This window comes from Pholis gunnellus (genome assembly GCF_910591455.1).
Source record: "Pholis gunnellus genome assembly, chromosome: 10".
In the NCBI taxonomy this organism is placed as follows: Eukaryota; Metazoa; Chordata; class Actinopteri; order Perciformes; family Pholidae; genus Pholis; species Pholis gunnellus.
The window spans coordinates 9,186,623-9,208,528 of NC_136537.1; the positions used below are offsets into that span (position 1 = coordinate 9,186,623).

Sequence of the window (21,906 nt, forward strand, 5' to 3'; positions counted from 1 at the left end):
CTGTAATGTGCGAGGACAGATTTCACTTCATCTCTAACTTAATTAAAGACTAGTTGACCTGACAAGACACCGTAGCCCTTTGCTCTTTGGAGGCTACCGTAAAATCTTCCGCGTTGCGTTTTATAATTTATTCACTTTATTATCTTCTATAATGCGATCGGTCACGTGTGCGCCCGCCCGTGAGTGAGTGTGCGCCTCTGTCTGTCCACGGCTAGTGAGTCATCTATCAAATTCAATTGAGAAATCTAAAAGTATCTCATTACATCAGGGTATTTGTCTGCTTCTTCTTTCCATGCGCTAAAAAACGGCTCCTTTTTTAATAAAATTTTTTTTGTGTCTTATACGAGAACTTGGATCCACTCCCCAGCATTCTTTGCTGCGTGTCTTTGAGTTTGAATGAAGTGTGTTTTGCGACGCCTTGGTGTCTAGACCGGGGGTTGGCACATTGCGGGGGGGGGGGTTCATTCAATCGCACATATACAGCAGGCGTTGTTGCAGACACACCTGGCGGAGATCTCCACTCCACTGAGTGCACCTTTCTAGTTCGTAATGTTATTCGTCTGTGTTCAAATGTACTCTCATTTGAAAGGAAGCAATGGCAATAAATGTTCGTATTGCCATTTGTCGCAAAATCCAATGGTTTAGTGTTTTCTTTGTCCCACGTTACTTATTTTTAAGCAGAGAAATTCATCATCTTAAGAGCAAGAGGGAAAATAGACTGAGCTTAGTGCTGTTGCCTGGGTGCTCAGGACGATGTGCAGATCTGAGCACACAGTTGGCAGAGGAAGAATGTAGACTCTTAATGAATATATATATATATATATATATATATATACAGGACTGTCTCAGAAAATTAGAATATTGTGATAATCCCCATACGTGTGATTTAGTTTACTGAACCAAGCTGAGTGTTTTTCAAGGCTCAGGAAACCCTTGCAGGTGTTTCGAGTTAATTAGACGATTCAAGTGATTAGTTGAATACCCTACTAGTATACTTTTTCATGATATTCTAATATTTAGAGATAGGATATTTGAGTTTTCTTAAGCTGTAAGCCATAATCAGCAATATTAAAAGAATAAAAGGCTTGCAATATTTCAGTTGAATGAATCCAGAATGCATGACATTTTTGTTTTTTTAATTGCATTACACAAAATAAAGAACTTTATCACAATATTCTAATTTTCTGAGACAGTCCTGTATATATATATATAGCATCTGCAATGTCGTCATGTACTGTCTTTGAGCCTTTCAACCAGGCGAAGGGATGGTAGTGACATTAGACAGGGGATTGGTTTACATTATTTAGATATGTTGATGGTTCTTCTGAGTGCACATTCTGTTTTGATTATGAGCTTTGGAGTGAAAAGCCGCCGTAAGTCAGAGATTTGCTACATGACATGTCCAGATGCAGAGACGTGCCTCCATTGAGGTGTGACCACTGATCCAATGGGAATGTGTAATCAGCTGTGCCGAAAGCTTGTTTTTAATGCATAGAAAGTAGACGCATACCCGAATATCATAAGACGTGTTTACATGACTTTTACTTTTTTTAAGTTTCCAACCTTTTTATATATCGCGAGCTGTTAAAAAAGGAAATGCAGCTCCAGATGTTTACCTCTGATTTTATTCAATACAATGATGACAGTGCATATTGTCCTCTCTCCTCTCCTACATTTACGATCGTGTATCTAGCCTCCGTTTGGCTTTACCTCCCCTGAGCGTTCTGTCTGCATTTTTCAAAGTTGCTTCATGAAGAAGGATGCGTATTATCCATCATAATATCCGTGACACGCCGTGATTCATTGAGCCCGCTTTTTATTGTATAATGCTGGAATAATGAGATGGTAGTGGTAAACGTGTTTGTCATCTCGTCTTTTTGAGTCTAATATTCATAAACACGATATTCAATATCCATCCCGCACACATAGCATTTTAATAAGGCAGTGTGCGCTGAATGGTCGTTAAGGAGATGGTGTGGTAAAAAAAAAAAAAACGGCCCGGTGTGATAAAGCCATAGGGAGAGAGTTTATAGGGTTCTCCTTCCTTCGTGGATCTGCAGAGACAGCATGATTGAATCACTCGTCCGTACCCATTTAAAGTCACTGAATGAAAGAAAATAGATTTGTATAACTTTGTAGCCCAATAAAGCTGTTATTGTGTTATTGTGTGCTGCGTTTTAGATATTTGGTAAACTCCGACTCCCCCGACACTCTTCTTGTTCGGCTTCCTCCGCAGTCTCTTTATGTGGAAAACGGCTGCTTTACCACCAGCATCGTGGCGCATGTGTAAGATCATGAAAAGTGAAAATAAAGTGCCAGTTGGTCTTTATATAACCTTCATCTCTGGTTGCTGGAGTCTCTCCCTGTGGTCCCCGCATGTGTTTGCATAGTGATGTAGGATGTTTATATCAATGTTTCAGTGCTTCACCAGCGCGGTGGAAGAAGTGCTTCTCATCAGCAAAATTGCTTCGGAAATTGTGCGGCGGGGGGGGGGGGGGGGCATCTTCCTGTAGAACTGGAGAGACTGAGGGGGAGGCGAGGGTTCTTCACGCTCATCCACGCCGCCCCCTCTCGCACCCAGCCGTCTATTCCACCACCAATTTAGTTTTTCCCTCCTTATTATTTCCATAGCTTTGCCCCACATTTCTATTCTATAATAATATCATTTTATCTCTATCTGGAGATCCCAGACCCCAGTAGAGTTCATTAAGGCCAACGTGAGCAGTCGGAAGATCACACGTGTTCCGAATAAAGCTCATTAAACCTATTCAAATTAATACCCAAGCTGTGCATTATAGCACGATCAAACGCAGCTTTCGGCTTTTTTTTGTGAACCCATGTAATGTCTAAATGCATTTAGACATTACATAACTGACGGTTCTGTTGCACTCAGTTTTATGTTCTGTTAAAACTGCGGTTTTGTTTACAGCCCATGCGATAGTCTCACCGCTTATGTTGCTGCGTGACCCAGATCTCAGTAAATGACTCAAATATGACGGATTCGTCACTGAAACTACGGAAATAAGACCCAGGTTGTCAAAAAACAAGCCCAAACTTTTCAGCCCTTGTTCCTGCTGCAGTGCAATCAAGAGTTTATTTTTACCTTTTTAGTTGATTGGTGTTCAGCACATTTTCTGTCTGTTGGATTATCCCGCTTTGGCATTGTTCCTCACATCCCAGGCATTCTGCTTCAGCATTGTTGCCAGCATATCCCTACCAACAAATGGGAATATTCAAAGTCTCTGACCTACATTTTTCTGAATATGAGTAGATGCATAATGTTACTCGGGGAAGATGCTAGAATATTTAGAAATGTTTGTGCGAGAGCATGATTTGTTGATCGGTACAAGAAAATATACTCACAAAACATGAATGTGTGCGGCCGGAAGGAAGACGTGCTTAGCTCAGCACTCCGGTTCTCACTCCATTTTCTTTTTTTTTAAAGTGTCTGATTCAGGAGCGTAATGTCAATCTGGCTGTGATTAATTCACAACATAGCCATGTTCTTTGAGTCTCCAGCTGTAACGCGCATTCACATTTGGAGAAATGTGAATATCCGTGCTATCATATCGTGTCATTTTGCAGCTTTATGAATTAATCCTCAAGCTTTAGGTTTGTAGTCCCACAGGGATTGGTTGTACTGCAGAGCTGCTCCATTTCTGATAGCTCAATGCATGCTGGTAGCCTGGGTTTGGGATTCTTCTCTAAGATTAAATATGCTGTCTTTGTTTCTCTCTAAATAAAGTCCTTGGCTAACAAAGAGACGCGTGTGTGTGTGTGTTTTTCCATTTAGGTGGCCAACCTGGCATGCTCCATCTCCAACAATGAAGAGGGAGTGAAGCTGGTCCGCATGGCAGCATCTCAACTGGAAGCTCTTTGCCCCCAGGTACGTGGCTGTTTTGCCCCCAAATTCCACCCACCTCATTGATTGTGCACCTCTTTGGGAGGCTTCCACATTGTCTATTAAGACTCAAACTGTTCAGGCATACTTACTCACAGTTAAGTATTTTTATGACCGGATTAGGATCTGCTTCTCTTCTCCAGCTTTGGTCTCAGGGTGGTATGAATACACCGTCGGCTAATTTCTTTCAGTATTCTACATTTGTGCTCGAAAGGTACTAGAAATGGTGCAGTGAACTAGACACAAAACTGTATTATTTTTAACAATACTATGATATGGGTGACAGTCACAAACATGCCTCAGGGCAGCGACAAGGGCACGATCCCCCACAGGTGCCCCACCTAGTTTTTGTCGTGGGTTGGAACATACAACCACGCCAAATGTAACGCCAGCTGGAATTGAATTCCACGTCTCTGTTGGTGAGGTTGTAAATTGCCTCTGTGCAACCTGTTTACCCCCCTTTCCCTCATAAAGAGGAAATGGCTATCTCTCTTTCTATTTACATTCATTTGAATTAAATTACAGGACATTGTGCATACACTATAGTGGATATAGATGAACAAATTGCGTAGAGTAAGAATAAAAGCATCAATTGCTTGTTGTTCACGTGTCCACCATTGAGCCCATCTTTTCGTCATCCATCCCATTTTAACCGTCCGTCTCTCATTTGTTCCCCTGAGTGTTACCAGCTCCCTCCACTGTGCTGCCACTGCTGCTTTTTAATCTCCTCTAATGACTCCCATTCATCCTGAGCTTTGAAATCCACAGATGTTTCTTCCTTCCCAAAACAAGCAGCCTTTTCATTTTATTTCATTCAATCCTTCAAAAAACACTCGCCATCTATAATCATTCCTTAGAATGAATTGGCTTCATGCTGCAGTCCCAACATTGAGGTGCGACAGTGGGTGGTGGTGGTGGTGGTGGTGGGGGGGCCCTTCGCGCAATCAACCTATGCTAATGTTGTGGCTGAGGGCTGTGTCGTAATGGAGCTTTAATGGCTGTAATTGGGTGATTACAGGTGATTAATGCAGCGCTAGCCCTCGCTGCCAAGCCCAACAGTAAGGTGGCCCAGGACAATATGGATCTGTTCAAGGAGCAGTGGGAGAAGCAGGTCCGCGTCCTCACCGACGCCGTCGATGACATCACATCCATTGACGACTTCCTTTGCGTGTCTGGTGAGTTGTACTCGATCACTGATGCTTTAGGAATTCTTTCAAATGTATTTTAAATGTGAAACCTGACGGATGGGTTGGGGTTTTGGTCGGTTATTTAGATGGATTTGCAGTCGGCACTTATCTGTGGTATTAGTCCTTTCTGATGAGAGCCATACATACAGGCGCTGATTGGGCTCCACAGAGGAAAGCACTGAAGCGTCGGCAGCACTATGTCTGAAATTGACATCCTGTCACGTGTGTTAAAGCGCACAAATGGTTTTGTCGGGCATACCCTCAAAGCGTTCTCGTTAAGCATTAAGCAGAGTGACTTCTCTCACCTCCAGCCAAGGACAGACTGTAATTTACACAGCGGACATTTGCATTTTACAGGCTCCACATCAATAAGCAGTCTGGGAATTTGTCTTCCGCCCTCCCCATCCTACACTTGAGCCTCCCAGTGGCCCTCTTAATTTGAGGACTATGCAAACACAGACTGAAGGCTGAGGACTTCCTGACTAACGGCATTTTCTCAGTTATTGCCAGTACAAACATGTTCCATCTTTGATTAAAAGCCAATCTTGGGCGAGAACAAATCCAAACACAGTTTTAACTTCCTCGCTAACCACTCTGCATCCAGGCCTGGGTCTGGTGGCATGTTTGGATTCAAGTGTTTGCGTAGTGTAAAAAAAAGTATACACCGCTAACTGCTGCATTGTTTTTATGTCCCCCAGAGAACCACATCCTGGAGGATGTGAATAAGTGCGTCATCGCTCTGCAGGAGAAAGATGTCGACGGTTTGGATCGCACTGCTGGCGCAATTCGAGGCCGCGCCGCCAGAGTCGTCCATGTGGTCACTTGCGAAATGGACAATTATGAACCTGGAATCTACACCGAGAAGGTCTTGGAGGCCACCAAGCTGCTGACGAACACAGGTAACACAGGAACTGAGTTATGTAACGAGGCCAAGACCAGTTTATTTCTGCCAAAACAACATTTACATACACTTAAATAATAACTCTGATGTGTATTAAGACGATTACAAACGTCATAACTCAGACTTGGACACACCCGGATTTCTTCTCCAGCTTTTGAATTATTTTAGCATGTTCTGTCCGAGTTCTTTTTATTGCTTTAATTCTGCACATGCACGAGAAAGCTCATGGGTGCATTCTAAAGGGAGACGCTATGCTTTATAGCAATGCAACTATATAGAGTATATGAAACCAGCGTGCTGAGAAAGAGGGTCAATCATTCCCATCTATGTCAGTGAGGAGGGCGTGGTGAGCATTTTGCTAATTTTAGATTCTTCATTATGAATTCAGCATGTGTCAAATTAGCCGAACACGTTGTGGGATGAGTGTGGGTGGCTCTGTGTCCACTCTACGCCGGATGCAGTGTTCCAGCCAAACCACACCCAGATCTGTCCACTCAGTTATTTCTCAGAAGTCTGCTCTTAAAGAGCTTTTTTTGTATTTCCTGTGGATGCTGTTTGAAGTTTGAATGTTATTGGCAGTTATAAAAAAACTAAACATTTTTCAGATACCTCCAGAATTGTTCCGGAAAGTGCATTTTTCTGTTACAGCCTTACTTGTATTCATAATGAATGCTGCATTGTGAGATCCAACCACAGGCTCCGACTCGACTGACACTACTGATCTGCACAGTCAGCACCACTCAGTAGTCGGATAGCCCCCCCGAATATCTTCACACAAGCTATATCAAGACGTTGTTTTTGTCCATATTCTGTGCTAGCTCATTATCAGCCAGTATCTGTGTTAGCTTCCATCACTAGCAAGCTAACAAGTCGGCAGAAGGATTTGTTGGTTGTCAGATTTTGGAAACGGCTGGGCCCTCTTGAGGGTGAGCCCCATTAAAAAAAATCCTGATATGCGGCCTGTAGCTTAAGTCAGATGTTTTTCTGTGGCTGAGCTCTGGAGACAAAGACAGTCGTGAGACTTTTTGTCACTTTTTCTCATGTCGGCTACACAAAAAAAAGTGATGGAATTCAGGTTCCAACTCAACAGAATCGCTCTTTAATGTCAAATCTCTGCACTGACGCACACTGTCAACGGTGTGACAAATACAGGCAGGTATTTGTGCACCAGTAACCAGGCGACAATCTTAAGATCTTCATAGGTTTACTTGGGGTCAAGTTTAAGAGACTCATCAAAAGAATTTTGCTTTCAATAGTGAGGATGTAATTTCACTGGTTTGAAAGCTTTCTAACTCAGAGTAAAAATATTCTTTCTTTTTTAATTAAAAAAAAAAAGTAACTGGTAATTGTATTTAAATGTGGTGTTAAATGCCTTGTTCATTTATTAAGAATTCTAGTTGCAAAAAGTTAATTACACTGATTAATCCAAAGTATGACCGTATTACACCACACACTATAATAATAAAAACGGCAATATTTGTCTTAATTAGATGGCTGACTGAGTACAAAATGTTGAAAGCAGTAAAAAAAAACCAATCACATGATGTCTCCAGGCTTCTATTTAAAAGCACATTGTGGGGGGTTTGGGCGAAGGATTGGGCCACTGAGAGAAATAAAGATGCAACTAAAAGGAAGCTGCAGCCCAGAAAGACATTTTGGTTGCTCTTTTGTCTTTTTGAATGTGAAAGACTCATCGGTAATAGGTTGAGGGAAATGATCACTGTCAGCAATCAAAGTCCTGCCAGATTTTTCAATTTCAACATCACTTCCACACAGAAGCCTGCAGGTCACAAACGCTCTGCAAGCACAGAACCCAAAGCTCATTTTCTTTATTTTTTTATTTTCTTCTTCCTCCTGCTGCTCTCTGCCTCCACATCTGCATCCTGGCATCCATGCCTCTCCCATGAAGGCTCAGCTGAATCCTTAATACTGAATTTAAAATAGTATTAAAGCAGATGTTGCTGGAGAGCCCTCTGGAGCTGTTATTATATCGTGGATGGGGCAGAGTACATGCCTACTGGGAGAGCTTTGTGAAACCTAACCTTTTCTATTGGGGAAAACTCTATTATGCCAAATCTGGGATATATATATATATTCCCCTGGGCACTTTGTTCCCTATTTCTCATGCAACCCAAGAAGGCTGGAAGTAAGCCGACCAACAGTGCACAATTCCATCTGTCGAAAGCTGAATGTAATAACTACACTTTCTAATTAAGCATTTAGAGGTCGCTATCTTCACCGGCCTTACTAGTCTCTTTGAGGGGATCATTTGTAATAATTTCAGAAATTATTCTCTGTTTGTGTCAAGTAGCTTTTGAGACCCTTCAATCTGAGGACGAATGCCGTAGATATGAACTAGTGAGGAAGCTGAGCTGAGGTATAACACGGGTCGTCTCTCACTCGGTGTATGCGTTTGCTGTCTGTTCTTTTATGCCGTGCTTACTTACTGGTCATTGACCTTTCTTCTTGTTTTTTTTTGGAGTGAATCTTCATCAATATTGTTTTTCTTTTCCCCCTTCTTCCAACCCCCATCCTTCATCTCTCCTCCGTCAGTCATGCCACGGTTCACGGAGCAGGTGGAGTCTGCGGTGGAGGCCTTGAGCGCAAACCCCTCACTACCCGTGGATGAGAACGAGTTCATCGACGCGTCCCGTCTGGTATATGATGGCATTCGCGACATTCGCAAGGCTGTCCTCATGATCAGAGTAAGTTGCACTCGGCCGTGAGCTTAAAACAGATATTTTTATGTATGTATTAACAGGAAGAGGAACCTTTTGAGAGTCCGTGGCTATTGTAGTGTAATGTAATGATATATAAATGTTGTGGAAAGCTGTTTTAATGGCTTTTTAAATTCTAGACTTGAATTTATCGCAGATATCCGTAATTCAATCCTTGACATGTATCCACGACGTCATCCTTCCTGTGAAAAGTGACGCTACTTTTGCCATTGATGTGTTTTATTGGACTTTCAATTTGAGATATCCACAATTGCCCTTTTGGTATCTGGAATGAACATTCTGCGTATCTGCAATAGAATTCTTACCAGGAAAAACTCTAATTTCAGATATCTACAATCCAATTATTAACGGTCATGATTTTGATTTCATGTATCCAAAATGAAAAAAAAAAGAAACATTCCAGACATCCATGATGTCATTTAGAATATATTGATAAGGAAAATGTAATTGTGGATATCTGAAATGTTCTTTTGGATAGCAAGAATGAGATAACGGATATCTGTCTAGCTATTAATTGTCAAAATGGCCACTTATACTTTTTAAGGATTTAAAGATATCCTAAATTTACGAGTACAATCAAAGTTGTAGATATTCTGACCTGCTAGTAAAAGTATAATTTTGACTAGGACTAGTTATTATGGATACCTCAAACGTAATCACACATAGGAGTGTGGTTTTGTTTAAATATTTCAAACGTCTCGCCATACGTATCTCTCCATTGCTCTGTGCACCACATGCTGCTTTTAATGGAATGTGAGAATGTGTATGCGTGCTGTCCGAGAAGCCAATGATTAACTTGTCTCATGCAAGAGCAGACCTAATTGACCCGGCTTGCAATCTAGTGCAACAACAGCCTTCGTTGTCTGTGTGCTAATGGCCTCTGCTTGAGTAGAACTATAACTGAGACAGATGTTAGTTGGGTACCTAATTGACTGACAATGCGCTAACACACAAAAAAAAACCCTACTCCAGTTATTAAAAAAAGAAAGAAATTGATAGTTCTTAAGGCTTTTAAGTATAAATAGTTTGACTACACAACACTCGCCAAATTAGATTTTGTATATATTAAGAAGGGAATGAATTAGTTTAAACATCATCTCATGTGTAGCAGCAGCTAATTATGTATTTACTCCGTTGAGATACAATGTGCTGGTTGGTTGTATTATGCCATCCTCCATTATTTTCAACACGTAAATCTTTTGAATTGGAATCATTAGTCTTGACAGCACATTTCGTGTTGACAATGGTGCTCCAAAACTGTGCCCGGGCTCCCATGAATAATGCTGCTTCGACAGACAACAACCAAAGGAAAGGGGGAGGGGGGGGGGGGGCATTATGCAGCATTTGTATTATAATAAGCAATTGATTTAAAATGGAGGTTTTAATTAGCGTTCTTGAGTTGGACTGCGAGCAAGAGAACTCCATTCACTTTCCTTCTGCCCCAGCTTCACTCTTGTTATCCAGATTGATTAAGCTGTTAACATTGGGCCGGTGGGGCGGGCTGAACACTACCTGGTGCGTGTGCGTGTGCGTGTGCGTGTGCGTGTGCGTGTGCGTGTGCGTGTGCGTGTGCGTGTGTGTGTGTGTGTGGGCGAGTTGAAAGGATTTATTAAAAAAAATCTTGCTTTCTTATAATTAATTCTGCCATACTTAACTATGAGCCGGAGATAGTGATGAGATTCAACTTAAATGTTTTCCATTAAAAAAAAAAAAAAAAAAAAAAGCTGCTGTTCCTCATGGATTTGCCAGGATTTCGTGATCAGGTGTGCGAGATAATCCTCACAGGTTTCTTGGTGTTAATTCAGCGGGAAGTTTCTCGGTTGGCTCAGCCGTGTGTAGTTTCCAGCAGCATCTGCGCAGCGATCTACTTAAGCTCACTCTTAATTGCTGTTGTTTGTAATGAGATTAGACGAGTGTATCAAAAACGATCCTTTCCATTTGGAAGAACCGTTTGCTTGGCTGAGCTGCCGTTCAGCGGCACCGTGCACATGTGAAACTGACCGCGCTCTGCGCCGAGTCCAAAGAAATATGGAATGTGGCAAATCAGAGAGAAACACCGAGAGACAACTTCTCCAGAGGGCATGGCCACACACACACACACATCGCTCTTCTATGAACCCTCGCATGCATGCGCGACACAGTGGCCCCGCTCTTTAAATCAGAACAGACAAGTGTGTGGTTGGGGCTACTCAAGATGGACAAGTCTTTAACCTCTGTAAGTGGTGCCCGGGCAGCCTCCGTCGGGTGTCCCTCGGATATTTGACAGGCAGACAGAGCCCTCTCCCCACCTCCAGCGACTATCACAGAATATGCCTGCCAGACATCAAACTGTCTCAAAGTCAGGGAGCTGCTGACGGAGAGATACAGGGGGCAGCTGTCGTTACCTTATGATTTGTGCGGTGCGTCACGGCCCAAGGTGATTGTGCCGTCTCTGCCCTTCAAAAAAAAAAGAAAAAACAGCTTTACTTACAGAGGCGATGAGGAGAATGTCACCAAAAAATGCCATGCCGTGTCTACATCTATGTCAGCAGACAATACTAAACTGTCACAATATTGTAATTTCAGCTCTGAACCCTGTCACGATATCGTGGGGTGGTCACAGAGGCTGATGCCGCTGGAACTGAACATTTCAGACGGTGGAGGGTCTGGACATTACGAAAAATTTCAATATTGACCAGCGTATTTTGCCACGGCATGAAAGACGGCATTCAAATTTCACTTACTGTGCCAGCGGCACACCTTGACAAAACCCCTTAATTAAACTGCAGGCTATTGTTGTCGCATATCTACAGTATAGTGTCCCGTCGCTCCCACGGCGAGCTTTCATTTCTGAGCCTCCCACATTCGCAGGTTATCTGTTGCACGGGCCACAGCGGGTGATATCTCTGCCCCGCTGAGCAGCATTGTCTGGCTTGAAAGAGACGCCTGTGAGTCACACACAGACATCTCTGTATCTGAAAACTATACCCCCCCCCCCCCTCCCTATTCCCTCGAGAACAAGAGCATCTCTACATTTCATAAAGCAGTGTAAGGTTGTTCGGAGACCTTTAGCTATTTTTAGACGCGAGGGCTCCAAATCCATTACAGAAGGGAGGTATTGAGACAGCTGGATAAGCACAAGTAGCGGCACAGGCGTGATAATGCACCTTTATCTGTCCATCATCACCCCCCCCCCCCCCCCCCCCCCCGTGTTGCCACCAAATCCATTTCCCCGTCAATCAGTATTGTGTTTTGACTTAAGCCCGAGAGAGAGAGAGAGAGACGCTCTTTTGAACATTAGTAGTCATGGGAAAATGCGTTTTGCTCGTTTTGGATTCAAAGTTAGGGACGAGGTGAAGCGGCGACACTCTTCCAAGAACACAACTCACGCCTCACCCGCCTCTCTACAGATAGCAGCAACAGATGGGTCTCTGAGGCGTTTTTGCTCCCAATATGTTTCATGCCAGCTTGCACCTTCATTTTTCCCCTCTCAAAATGCACAGGCAGCACATTACACTTGATTTACAAATTCATTTTGAGTTTACGGTTTCTTGTACCAAGCCGCCCGAGCGAAAGACAATTTATCTGAGGCTGCCCTGGCTGGCAGCGTCGAGGCATTTCTCACAGATAGTAAGCAGGTTGGTTTTTTGATAGTGCTTAAAAGGCCGTAGCGTGCCAATGTTATTTAATGTTCTCCACATACGACTAACAGCTTTTTTTCCTGACCCCCTGTCCCTTGTTTCTTCTCTCCTCCTTTGCCCCTCTCTGTGGATCCGTTACAGACTCCAGAGGAGTTGGACGACTCTGACTTTGAGACTGAAGACTTTGACGTCCGCAGCAGGACCAGCGTGCAGACGGAGGATGACCAGCATTTTGCCGGCCAGAGTGCACGGGTAAGCTGTCAGACGACGTCCTTCTGTAGTATTTCCAGACATGCCTGAGTCGCATCTCTTGCCTTTTTAAAAAATCTTTAGCTGTCAAATAGCATCATGTGAGATAGGTGCAAATGAAAATACACATCCATGTTAAAAGTACACATACTTTAATATTTCCTATAGCATAAGAAGATTGTTAAATGTTTACTAGCAGCGTTGTGGAGTTGAATATTGTCATCAAAAGAGCAATTTCATTTCTCATTCTCAAGGCTGTGGTGGTAGAAAGTAATAGTACATTCTTCTGTAAGTGTACGCTCATGTTAGTGTTGTCAGAGCCGATGTTCTTTCAAACCCTCCCCATCCTTATTGTTAATGGCTCACGCACAGTTAGCTTGGCGCCTCCATAACTAGTGTGACCCAAGTGTTTCCTCCAGCCGGGTCTCGTGTATGGTGTTTAAAAAGAGTGGTTCAGGTAGGTACAGTTCAAGACTTTAGAAGGCTTCATTAAACCGTAGCCTCTAGTCCGATAACAGACCGTCATAGCAGCTCTCTGAGTAGCTATTTGTGGATGACATCCTCCAGACCTTTTTGACATTTTTCAGAATTTCAATTATGTAAGCCGTTATTATTTTTCAAATATCATGTCCACGTCTGAACCAGTGAATTTGATATGTTGAATGTTCCGTTTAGACCTGAAAAGACTCTCTATTGTTTGCCCTCTTCATAAGAAATGAAAGTAAGTGTTTAGAAAAACACGAAGTAATAATTGAATCGAAAATGAAATCCCTGTTGGCCGATTGATCCGCCAGTAAGCCGCCGTGGCCGTTTGTTGTGTTCACCAAAGATCATCTGGCTGCTTTGTTAGGCGGAGGCTTTTCATCTTAGCACCGAACTGCTTTATTCAAGCTTAGGTGACTCTGGAGTCCTTTTTAACCAGTAATGGAATTGACGCTCTCGCGATGATATTCCATTTCCTGCTCTTAAGTGTCGGCCCGCTTCTGCCTCACAGGCTCATTCATCGAATGTCTGATTGCCTGTTTGGAAGCTGCCCTTTTAACCGTCAAGCCCAAGAGGATGGATAGAAATGGTGCTAAACACATTTGCGCTGGATATTAAGTAGTGCAAGACAAATGCCCTGTTATTGATCTTCTCCAGTGACCAGAGGCGTAGAGTTCAATAAATGTATATTTTTCTTTCCCCAGAAGATGTCACGTGCTATTACTTAGCGGCGGTGAACCCTGTTTTGAACCCCAGCTTTTGTGGTTGAAACCAACAAAAATAAATCACAGTCCCCACTTAACCTGGACTAATCAGCAAAATGTCCATCTCCGAGCACTGTTTGTGATGACGACATCTATTTACAGAAAAGACAGTAGTCATTTTTCAGTCTCCAGCAGGCCTGTTGCCATTCATTTTGATGGCTAAAATTCAGCTCTAAGAGTGAAATAACCAAGTGAGTGTCCTCATAAAAAGGTAAAATAAAAAAACTCAACATTATAAGCTTTATTCAGGACACATTTGTGGCCGAGCTGTACCGGAGAAAATATAAAATGTCGAGAAAACGCACGTGCGTCCATAGAAGCCGTAGGATGCTGTCAAACTAAAAAAAAATGCCCCGGAGACAGAAATGGCTTCGGGAACAGTAAGCCAAGGTCTTGTGTCCTAAACCCTGTACGCTCTCCCATAATTCCTCCTTCAGGCTATCATGGCCCAGTTGCCCCAGGAGCAGAGGGCGAAGATTGCCGAACAGGTGGCGAGCTTCCAGGAAGAGAAGAGCAAGCTGGATGCCGAGGTATCCAAGTGGGACGACAGCGGCAACGACATCATCGTGCTGGCCAAGCAGATGTGCATGATCATGATGGAGATGACAGACTTCACCAGGTGAGTTTGAACTAACAGCTTGGCGCACATCCAGAGACCTTTTTTCCTTTTTTTCTCTCCCCATCGCAAATGATGTCTGCATTCTGGTAATTGCAGACGTTCTTCTGGCCTCAGAGATCTGAATGAATGGTTTGTAGTACGGCTGTGTGTTTTTGAAGTGTCACAGGGTCGATACGCACGTGCCACTCTACCGTCGTCGCATTAACGTTCCAATAGTTGTGCAACTCAAGCAGAATGCACGTTTAAGTTAAGCCAAATACAATCGCCCAATAAGCCCACATTTGTTTCCCCAACATTTGCCCATATCTGCACACTACTATGCACCCGGTTTAACACTACTGTTCACGCTTCAGCGCTCTTCATTTTCCTTAAGCAGCACTGTAGGTAGGATTTCCTCCTTGATTATTTTTCCTTCCTCCCCCTAATCTTAATACGCTGCTACAGGAATAAAGCCGGGCGTGCGCTGTAAAATCGTAAATGGACCGTCTCACTCAGCAGAGCTGCTGTAAAGGGGCCACGTTCACCCTCGCCAGTGGTTCAATTAAGACCGGTAGAATAACGGTGAACAGGAAAACATCTCAGGAATCACTATTTGCACTTGTACCAGAAACATCTTTGCGGTGAATAAATAAGCATTAAGTGTGTCTGACATCCGCGGTTACAAGCAGAGTTATTTGCTGCAAACTTGTTTCATGTGTCAGATAATTATATTGACTTCTGCAGAAGTGCTGTTTGGCAAATCTCAAAAGTGAAACCAACTACTCGAGGGAGATGAAAAATGTGTTTGGATTTAATCAACATCACAGGGGCCTTACAAACATCAGTGATCCAAATGTAAGGGAGAGGAGGGCACGAAATAGAAACAGAAGATATGTCAAATGAATCAATACTTTGGTACTGACGACATCAATGTAATGATTTGTGATATTGTAACATGTTTCATTTGCCAAGTAGTGTTTGTAAAACCCTTAAAAAACAGGATAGACACAACTAGGAGGATGTTTATTATAGGAGGTACTGGCTCTGTTATTGTTGGCGATAGTGTGCACGCAGGTGTGCACGTGACATTGGCTTTTGTCGCCAATATGACAATTCCTCATCAGGGTTGGACAGCATCGCTATGTCTAGCTCAAACTGTGTGAGTGCGTTAATGTGTTGGTGTGTGTGTGTGGGCTGTGAGGAGACGTTCTGATTGGCTGACTGTATTCGTATGACTGTGCCTTTTTTTTTTTCTTTTACATTTCCAAGTGAGTTAGTCAGAGTTGGCCACAAAATGTCCTCTGAGTCACATCCGTAATGATGAAACGTCTTCGGCTGCTGAATGGGTCAAACATCCCGTCTCCCCGGCCAAAGAAGTGCAACACTGGAAAGCTGTGGCAGAGATTTAAATACTAGCGCTGACTGAGGTCACACAGAACCCTGCAGTTTCTTATATGCGGTTCATTCATCCAAAGGACCGAAGGGGGGGAGGAAGAAGAAATTGCTGCCTTTCGCATTACATGGACTGTAGAGACGCGCATGTAAATGAGATGCAAATGCCGCTGCTTCCACCTGAAGAGTGCCCTCCTCCGTGTTTCTTTATTAGATGGCGTCAGCTGTGTGTATATATTTTAAGAGGTTATTGATTGCAGTGACATCTTTATATCAAACGTCAAGGCTCCTTCTTTCTCAGTTGTACAGTACAGAGCAGAACCTCGGAGTTAAAATGAAACAGATCGTTCCAACAAGGAAAACAACCCGTTGAAGCTTTTTCAAACTGCATTTGTGGGAAAACATTTTCTCTATATACGCCATTCCAGGCCTAACACTGTATTACTCTTAATCAAGTACCTTTTATTTATTTTCTATGATTCCATAAATGGTTGTTTTTTTTCAATCAAAAACAACAAAGCTAGATTGGCAAAACAAAAACTATTTTTTGAGAATACAACATCGATTGTCAGCGTTTTTCTTTAGTACTGAGATGCATCAACATGTCAACGACTTCAGTCGCCTACGCTCGAGCGATACAAGTAGTGACATGCTCATTTCTTTTGGATGCGCCACGAGGCATTTTTATAGGCAGTGGCTGGATTTTAAACCATAAAAAGCACCCAAGCCTCTCACCCTCTGCATACTTCATCCAGGATTTAATAACGAACCCTCAATCTTCTCCAAACCCCCCCCAGATGTTTTTAATATGGAATGCCATTTCATAGTTCAATCTCATCAGTGGCTAAGGTTTTTCCAAATTACACATGTATTGGAAATGCATTATTTCTTTTTCCCCGAGCCGATTTCATGTGCACATAGAAGCCAATTAGCATCTGGGCTCACATTTTTTTGAAAAAATATAGAATTCTAAAGGATGTTTTTTTTGGGGGGGGGGGGGTTTTGCAGAGGTTTTAATTCCCTCAAAACAATAATGTTGAGTAATATTCATGCCGGGTTTGAGGTCGAGCTTTATTATGTCCGACCTTAGTGAAGATCAATATGGCCGTGTTCAGTTTTAAGGACATATTATTCTCCACGGTTATTTCCACTAGAAAAGGAGTTAATAAGGCTTTTTGTTCCTGTGTTTTTAATGGTGCAGTTATTATAATTTATGGGCTCATACCAGAACTTAGTATTGTGACTTTTCTTATGTAGCGCTGCGAGACTTTGGATTGACGCTGGTCTATGCCAGTGAGCGGCTGAAGAGCCACACATGGAGGAATATATATCCTCACATTGTGAGGAGCATGGAAGGTCAGTCGCTGACTAATTCAGCCAGGCTCCGATTATTGCCCCCTCAACCTCGAGCCGGCGCAAAGCCCCCGCCAAGGTTAATGCCGTGTGAGGTAATCGTTCTGGACCTCTCTGCACACAGAGAGAGTGAGAGGCATTCTCTGCGACTCCTGAGTCGCTCGTGGCTGTTTTGGCGGCACTCATGAATAAGGCATGTGTGGCTTTTGGAAAACACGCAACATATTTGAGAGCCACCTGTCTCGGAGTGGCGTTCTGTGCCCGATGTGGCTTACACCCATCTGGACGCCTGCAGCTGCCACCGGACCTGAAGTCCGCCGGTTTATTCTCCGTGTGCGAAACCCGCTACGGAAGTCGTACCAGGGTGTGCTCCTGTCAGCCGCCTGCTTGTCCCTCTCCGTGGCCTCTTTGTGCTTTTTCGCCCATTGCTTCTTACTCGGCCACCGAGGCCGAGCTGGAGAAGGTGAAGAGACTCGGCAGCTGGCTCTTTATTTCTAAGGGCTCAGGAAAGGCATTTAAGAGGGACAACAGTGGTTTAGGGAGAAAACAGTGGTTGCTGTATTCATGATGTTGTGATTTTCTATTGAGGCAAACTACAACAAAACACTAGTGACACTCTATTAAACTCCCTCCATGCAGACTAACCCCCTCCCCTCCCTTCCCAGAAGCCATCACAATGCCTGCAGCTTTGTCTCCAGGGGTTGGCTCGTCCCCGGAGAGCTTCCAGTCTGTGCTCTCTGACGCGTGGCCTCTCCCGCTAGGACCCGGACTTGCTTTACAGCAGAGCAGCAGAGGGGAGAGCGAGACGCGAGAAGGGTCGGGGATGGGATGGGAGGGGAGGGAAGAGGAAGCGAGAGAACAGAACACAGAAATCCATCTGTTCTGGGTTGGATGGCTCATTTTTTTTAGCCTGGAGAGAGCAGCTTTGGATCCAATTTGAGCCTCATGCCAACTGTGTCCCAGAGTCCCTTGTGGGGGCAGAAAACAAACTCAAATGGCCGACGAGCTTTTACGGTGGGCCGGGTCGGGGCTTAACTGACCTGTACTCGGGACGGGCCTCGTTCGGCTCTCGAATGGTCAACGATGGATGCTTTACACGAGGACATTGCCCACAGTAAATTTGAATGGTTCTCTCCTCCCTCTTCGTCCCCTTACTTGGCCCAAAACGACCTGCTGGTGTGCTTGTAGCGTTTTTTTGAGGGCAACCGACATTCCTCCACCAACAGACACGAACACCAGTGGGATTTGCGTCTTAGCCCTCTAATAAAACCCCTCAAAGCTGCTTGAATAAAAGGGGCCAAGCAGCACATTGCTGAGCTTCTGTGCCAGTCTGCTTCTCCAAACTGTGAGTGTGCAGTCTGCCATCTGCTGCAGGTAATGCTCTGACCATGGAGAAGATGAGCTCCACTTTTTTAAGTTGCTCTTTATCATTTTTTGTTCATAGTTTATAATACAAGGTACAAAGTAAGAATTTCTGTTATGATAGAAAGCATACGGCACTATAACACGATGGCCTCTTCAATCCCTGAATATGATACCAACATGTTTTATCAATCATGTGCTTGATGATACGAAACAAAACACCTTTAATTTTATAAGTGGGTTGATGGTGCTCGAAAAGACTGGTAGTACAGCGCCATGGTCCCGATCTTTAAGGACGGCCCCGACAGTGAAGGCTGCCCCTCTGCGTTTAATGGCTTATAAAACGTGCTCAGCTCTGACTGAACAGTACGGTGCCAGACTGTTACTGTTTTATGTGTGCGGAGCGATCTGTGCGCCAGCATGTGCACGTATATATCTGTGACTCGTCCCGCTGAACCGGTCCCACAAGTCGCGCTTCTCTATCCACAACAAACAGCCGCCCCGTGAATAACACGCTGCGCCTGCATATCCAATGAGATCAGAAGCGGTGACTGACCTTTCCACTGTTTTCTCCTCCAGGGGGAAAGGGCCTCTGAAGAATACCTCCGATGTCATCAGCGCTGCCAAGAAAATTGCCGAGGCCGGATCACGAATGGACAAGCTGGGCCGCACCATCGCTGACAACGTGAGTCCTTAATGAACCTCCGTCCCACAGGGTTTGATGTAGACTACACCTTTTTGTGCCGCCGGCCCCGCTCGATGATTAGAGTCGATAACATGGGACAAATAAGGGAACATTTAAAGAGTAGGAGGTAAACTTTTCTCTCGGCGTATTCTGTCATCTTAATACTTTAAGAGCTGTATACAAAAACAAGTTACAAATCATCGTGCAATTTTGCAAGTTTTGCACACATTTTATTTTTAATTCACGTTTGTCTCATTTGCACCGTTTGGAGCATCTCCAAGTGAAGGCTCGCACATCAGAGCGCTTCAGATGTTAACCACTGCTATGATTTGTGTTATTCATGAGACGCCCCTTGCCAGTCTTTGACAATTTCTTTCAGGATCAAACCCCCGCCCCTCTCCCTCTTGTTCTTCCATCTCCCACTCTCCCAATTCCATCATCCCTCCACATCTCTCCCTTACCCCAGAGACTATGGTCCTTGACATTGGGGGAAACACACATTCAATTATCCCTGCCTTCATATTTCACTTAAATACTTGCACTGTACCGCTCCCCCAGAGAGACGCCGTACATGATTTATCCCCCAACTTATTCATTCGCCATCTCTTCAGCGGGGACTTATGGTCTCGTTGTCTGCACCTTGTGGACACACTTTGTTGTTAAATCACGGAAGAGTTAAGTTGTGACGTTGTCAGATCGAGGTCTTATCCCGTCATTTGGTTGCTCCCGTGGTTCAGATGGAAGCAGCTGTGCGGGTTCCCTCCGTTTCTATCCAAACACGCGCACACGGTCGCTCAGAAAAAAGGCAAACACTGGCTTTAGATGTTTGCTGTAAGATTTCAATTTTCGATAGCGTTGGAGGCGTTGTCGGTGTCTCTTGTCGGTGTCTCTTGTCCTGGTTTTGTTGACATCTCCGCTGATATGTTGGCAAAACAAACAGCTTTAAGCCTCTTTAAGTAACTCAAGATTAATGTCTCATGGCTGACTGCGACACATGGATTCTGATGCTATATGCATTTGTCATTAACACAAGTTTGAATCCACTTAGCACAATACATATTTATCTCTAAACAGCCCAGATTTGCCTACACAAGGCAGTGGTTAATAATTGATTTCAGCATTATGTAGTTCAAGTTTTAAATCAAAGCTTTTTTTCTACGGTTTCTTTGTGTAATGAGCAGAGATATTCTGGGGCAATTGTGAACTATATTCCACATGTAGTGATACTTGGGGGGGGTATAAATCCCAGGCTTATAAAACACTGTTTTCCATAAATTGTGCTCCTATTCCAAGAGGACTTAAGACGTAGATTAAGTCCCTCCTAGTCTGATGAAAATATATATATATATTTTCATTAGAGTCTACATTCTTCCTCTGCCAACTGTGTGCTCAGATCTGCACATTGTCATGCACGTCAGATATTTTATTTAAGGTGACCTCTGATATTACAGGCCCGTGTCTATCACAAAGTGAAAAATCTTATCTGTTCTGACCTAATTGCATCCGCATCATCTGAATGGGGAATAAGCCGTTCTGGAAAGTGACTTTTTTTAATGCCTCACTGCCGCTTTTGAAGATGCTTATTCACTTTAACGAAAAACAGTGTTATCCCCCAAAGAAAACAGATGTGTGTGTGTGTGTGTGTGTGTGTGTGTGTGTGTGTGTGTGTGTGTGTGTGTTTGTGCCTGCACAGGAACACGTCTGTTGACTGGCCCGCCTCTCCACTGGCACATGTGTACGGATGTGTTAGCTTTGTGCGACTGTTTGTCGGTGACTCGTTGCTTTATGTCGTCCTCTGTGCAGATATGTTTGCGAGTGTGTACACTATTAGGGGGGGTATTGGATTTTGAAGCACTCAAAGTATGAATAAATGAAGAGCTTTGGCTGTTGGAACAGTAGCCTTTGCCAGGCATGAGGACCCCCCCCCCCCCCCCCCCCCCCAGCCTCTGAACCCGTCCAGCTGTCCCCCTCGTAGCCTTTCCATCTGAGCAGAGACCAAAACACCGGCGGATCAGGCGACACTCACCCGTTAACACATCAGCCGGGGCTCCCGGGGATGGACACGGGGCGGGCCGGAGAACGATGGAGAGAGATAGTAGATGGGTGGGGGGGAGTGAGGAACGTCCCTCCTGAGAGACGAATCCATTAAGAGTGCTTCGCCTTTTAATTAGCAGTGTAATTGCCAGGTGGCAGTTTAAAAAAAATAAAAGAAAGTATTTATTTACACAGGCGGTTTATATTTAGGGCCGTCTCTCTTAACAAAGCAGGAGAGGCCACCGGCGCACACTTACAGCGAAGGCATGGCGTGTTGGGATGGTCCAAATACTGGAGCAGCAATCACCAACCAGGATGCACACACACACACACACACACACACACACACACACACACACACACACACACACACACACACACACACACACACACACACACTGACTGTAGAGTCAGAGGAGCGAAGGCAATGCTGGGACTGCTCATTAGCCGAGGCATATTAATCACTTGTGCTCTGTGCCTCTGGCCTTGTGAGGGCCTGTGAGGGTTTACTCCTCACATAAAACACATCAGCAGATGGTCCCAGACTGATAGCACAGCATCTTCACCGCACGCTTCTCCTTGGCGGGCACCGTGTCATCTCGTGTTTCTTTTTTTTTTTTTTTTTCTTCTCGCGTGCGT

The 21,906-nt window shown here is 44.1% G+C and overlaps 1 protein-coding gene across 3 annotated transcripts in view; it reads left to right on the top strand.

Moving 5' to 3' along the window:
- The window catches only part of ctnna1 (catenin (cadherin-associated protein), alpha 1), a 68,626-nt gene that overhangs the window by 37,628 nt on the left and 9,092 nt on the right, over positions 1–21,906 (top strand). For all 3 annotated transcript variants that reach the window (XM_079167705.1, XM_079167707.1, XM_079167706.1), the window contains exons 10-16: positions 3,794–3,886; positions 4,920–5,076; positions 5,787–5,987; positions 8,543–8,694; positions 12,489–12,599; positions 14,281–14,462; positions 19,128–19,233. In XM_079167705.1, the coding sequence (XP_079023831.1) occupies positions 3,794–3,886; positions 4,920–5,076; positions 5,787–5,987; positions 8,543–8,694; positions 12,489–12,599; positions 14,281–14,462; positions 19,128–19,233 (1,002 nt within the window). The remainder of the gene's footprint in view (positions 1–3,793; positions 3,887–4,919; positions 5,077–5,786; positions 5,988–8,542; positions 8,695–12,488; positions 12,600–14,280; positions 14,463–19,127; positions 19,234–21,906) is intronic.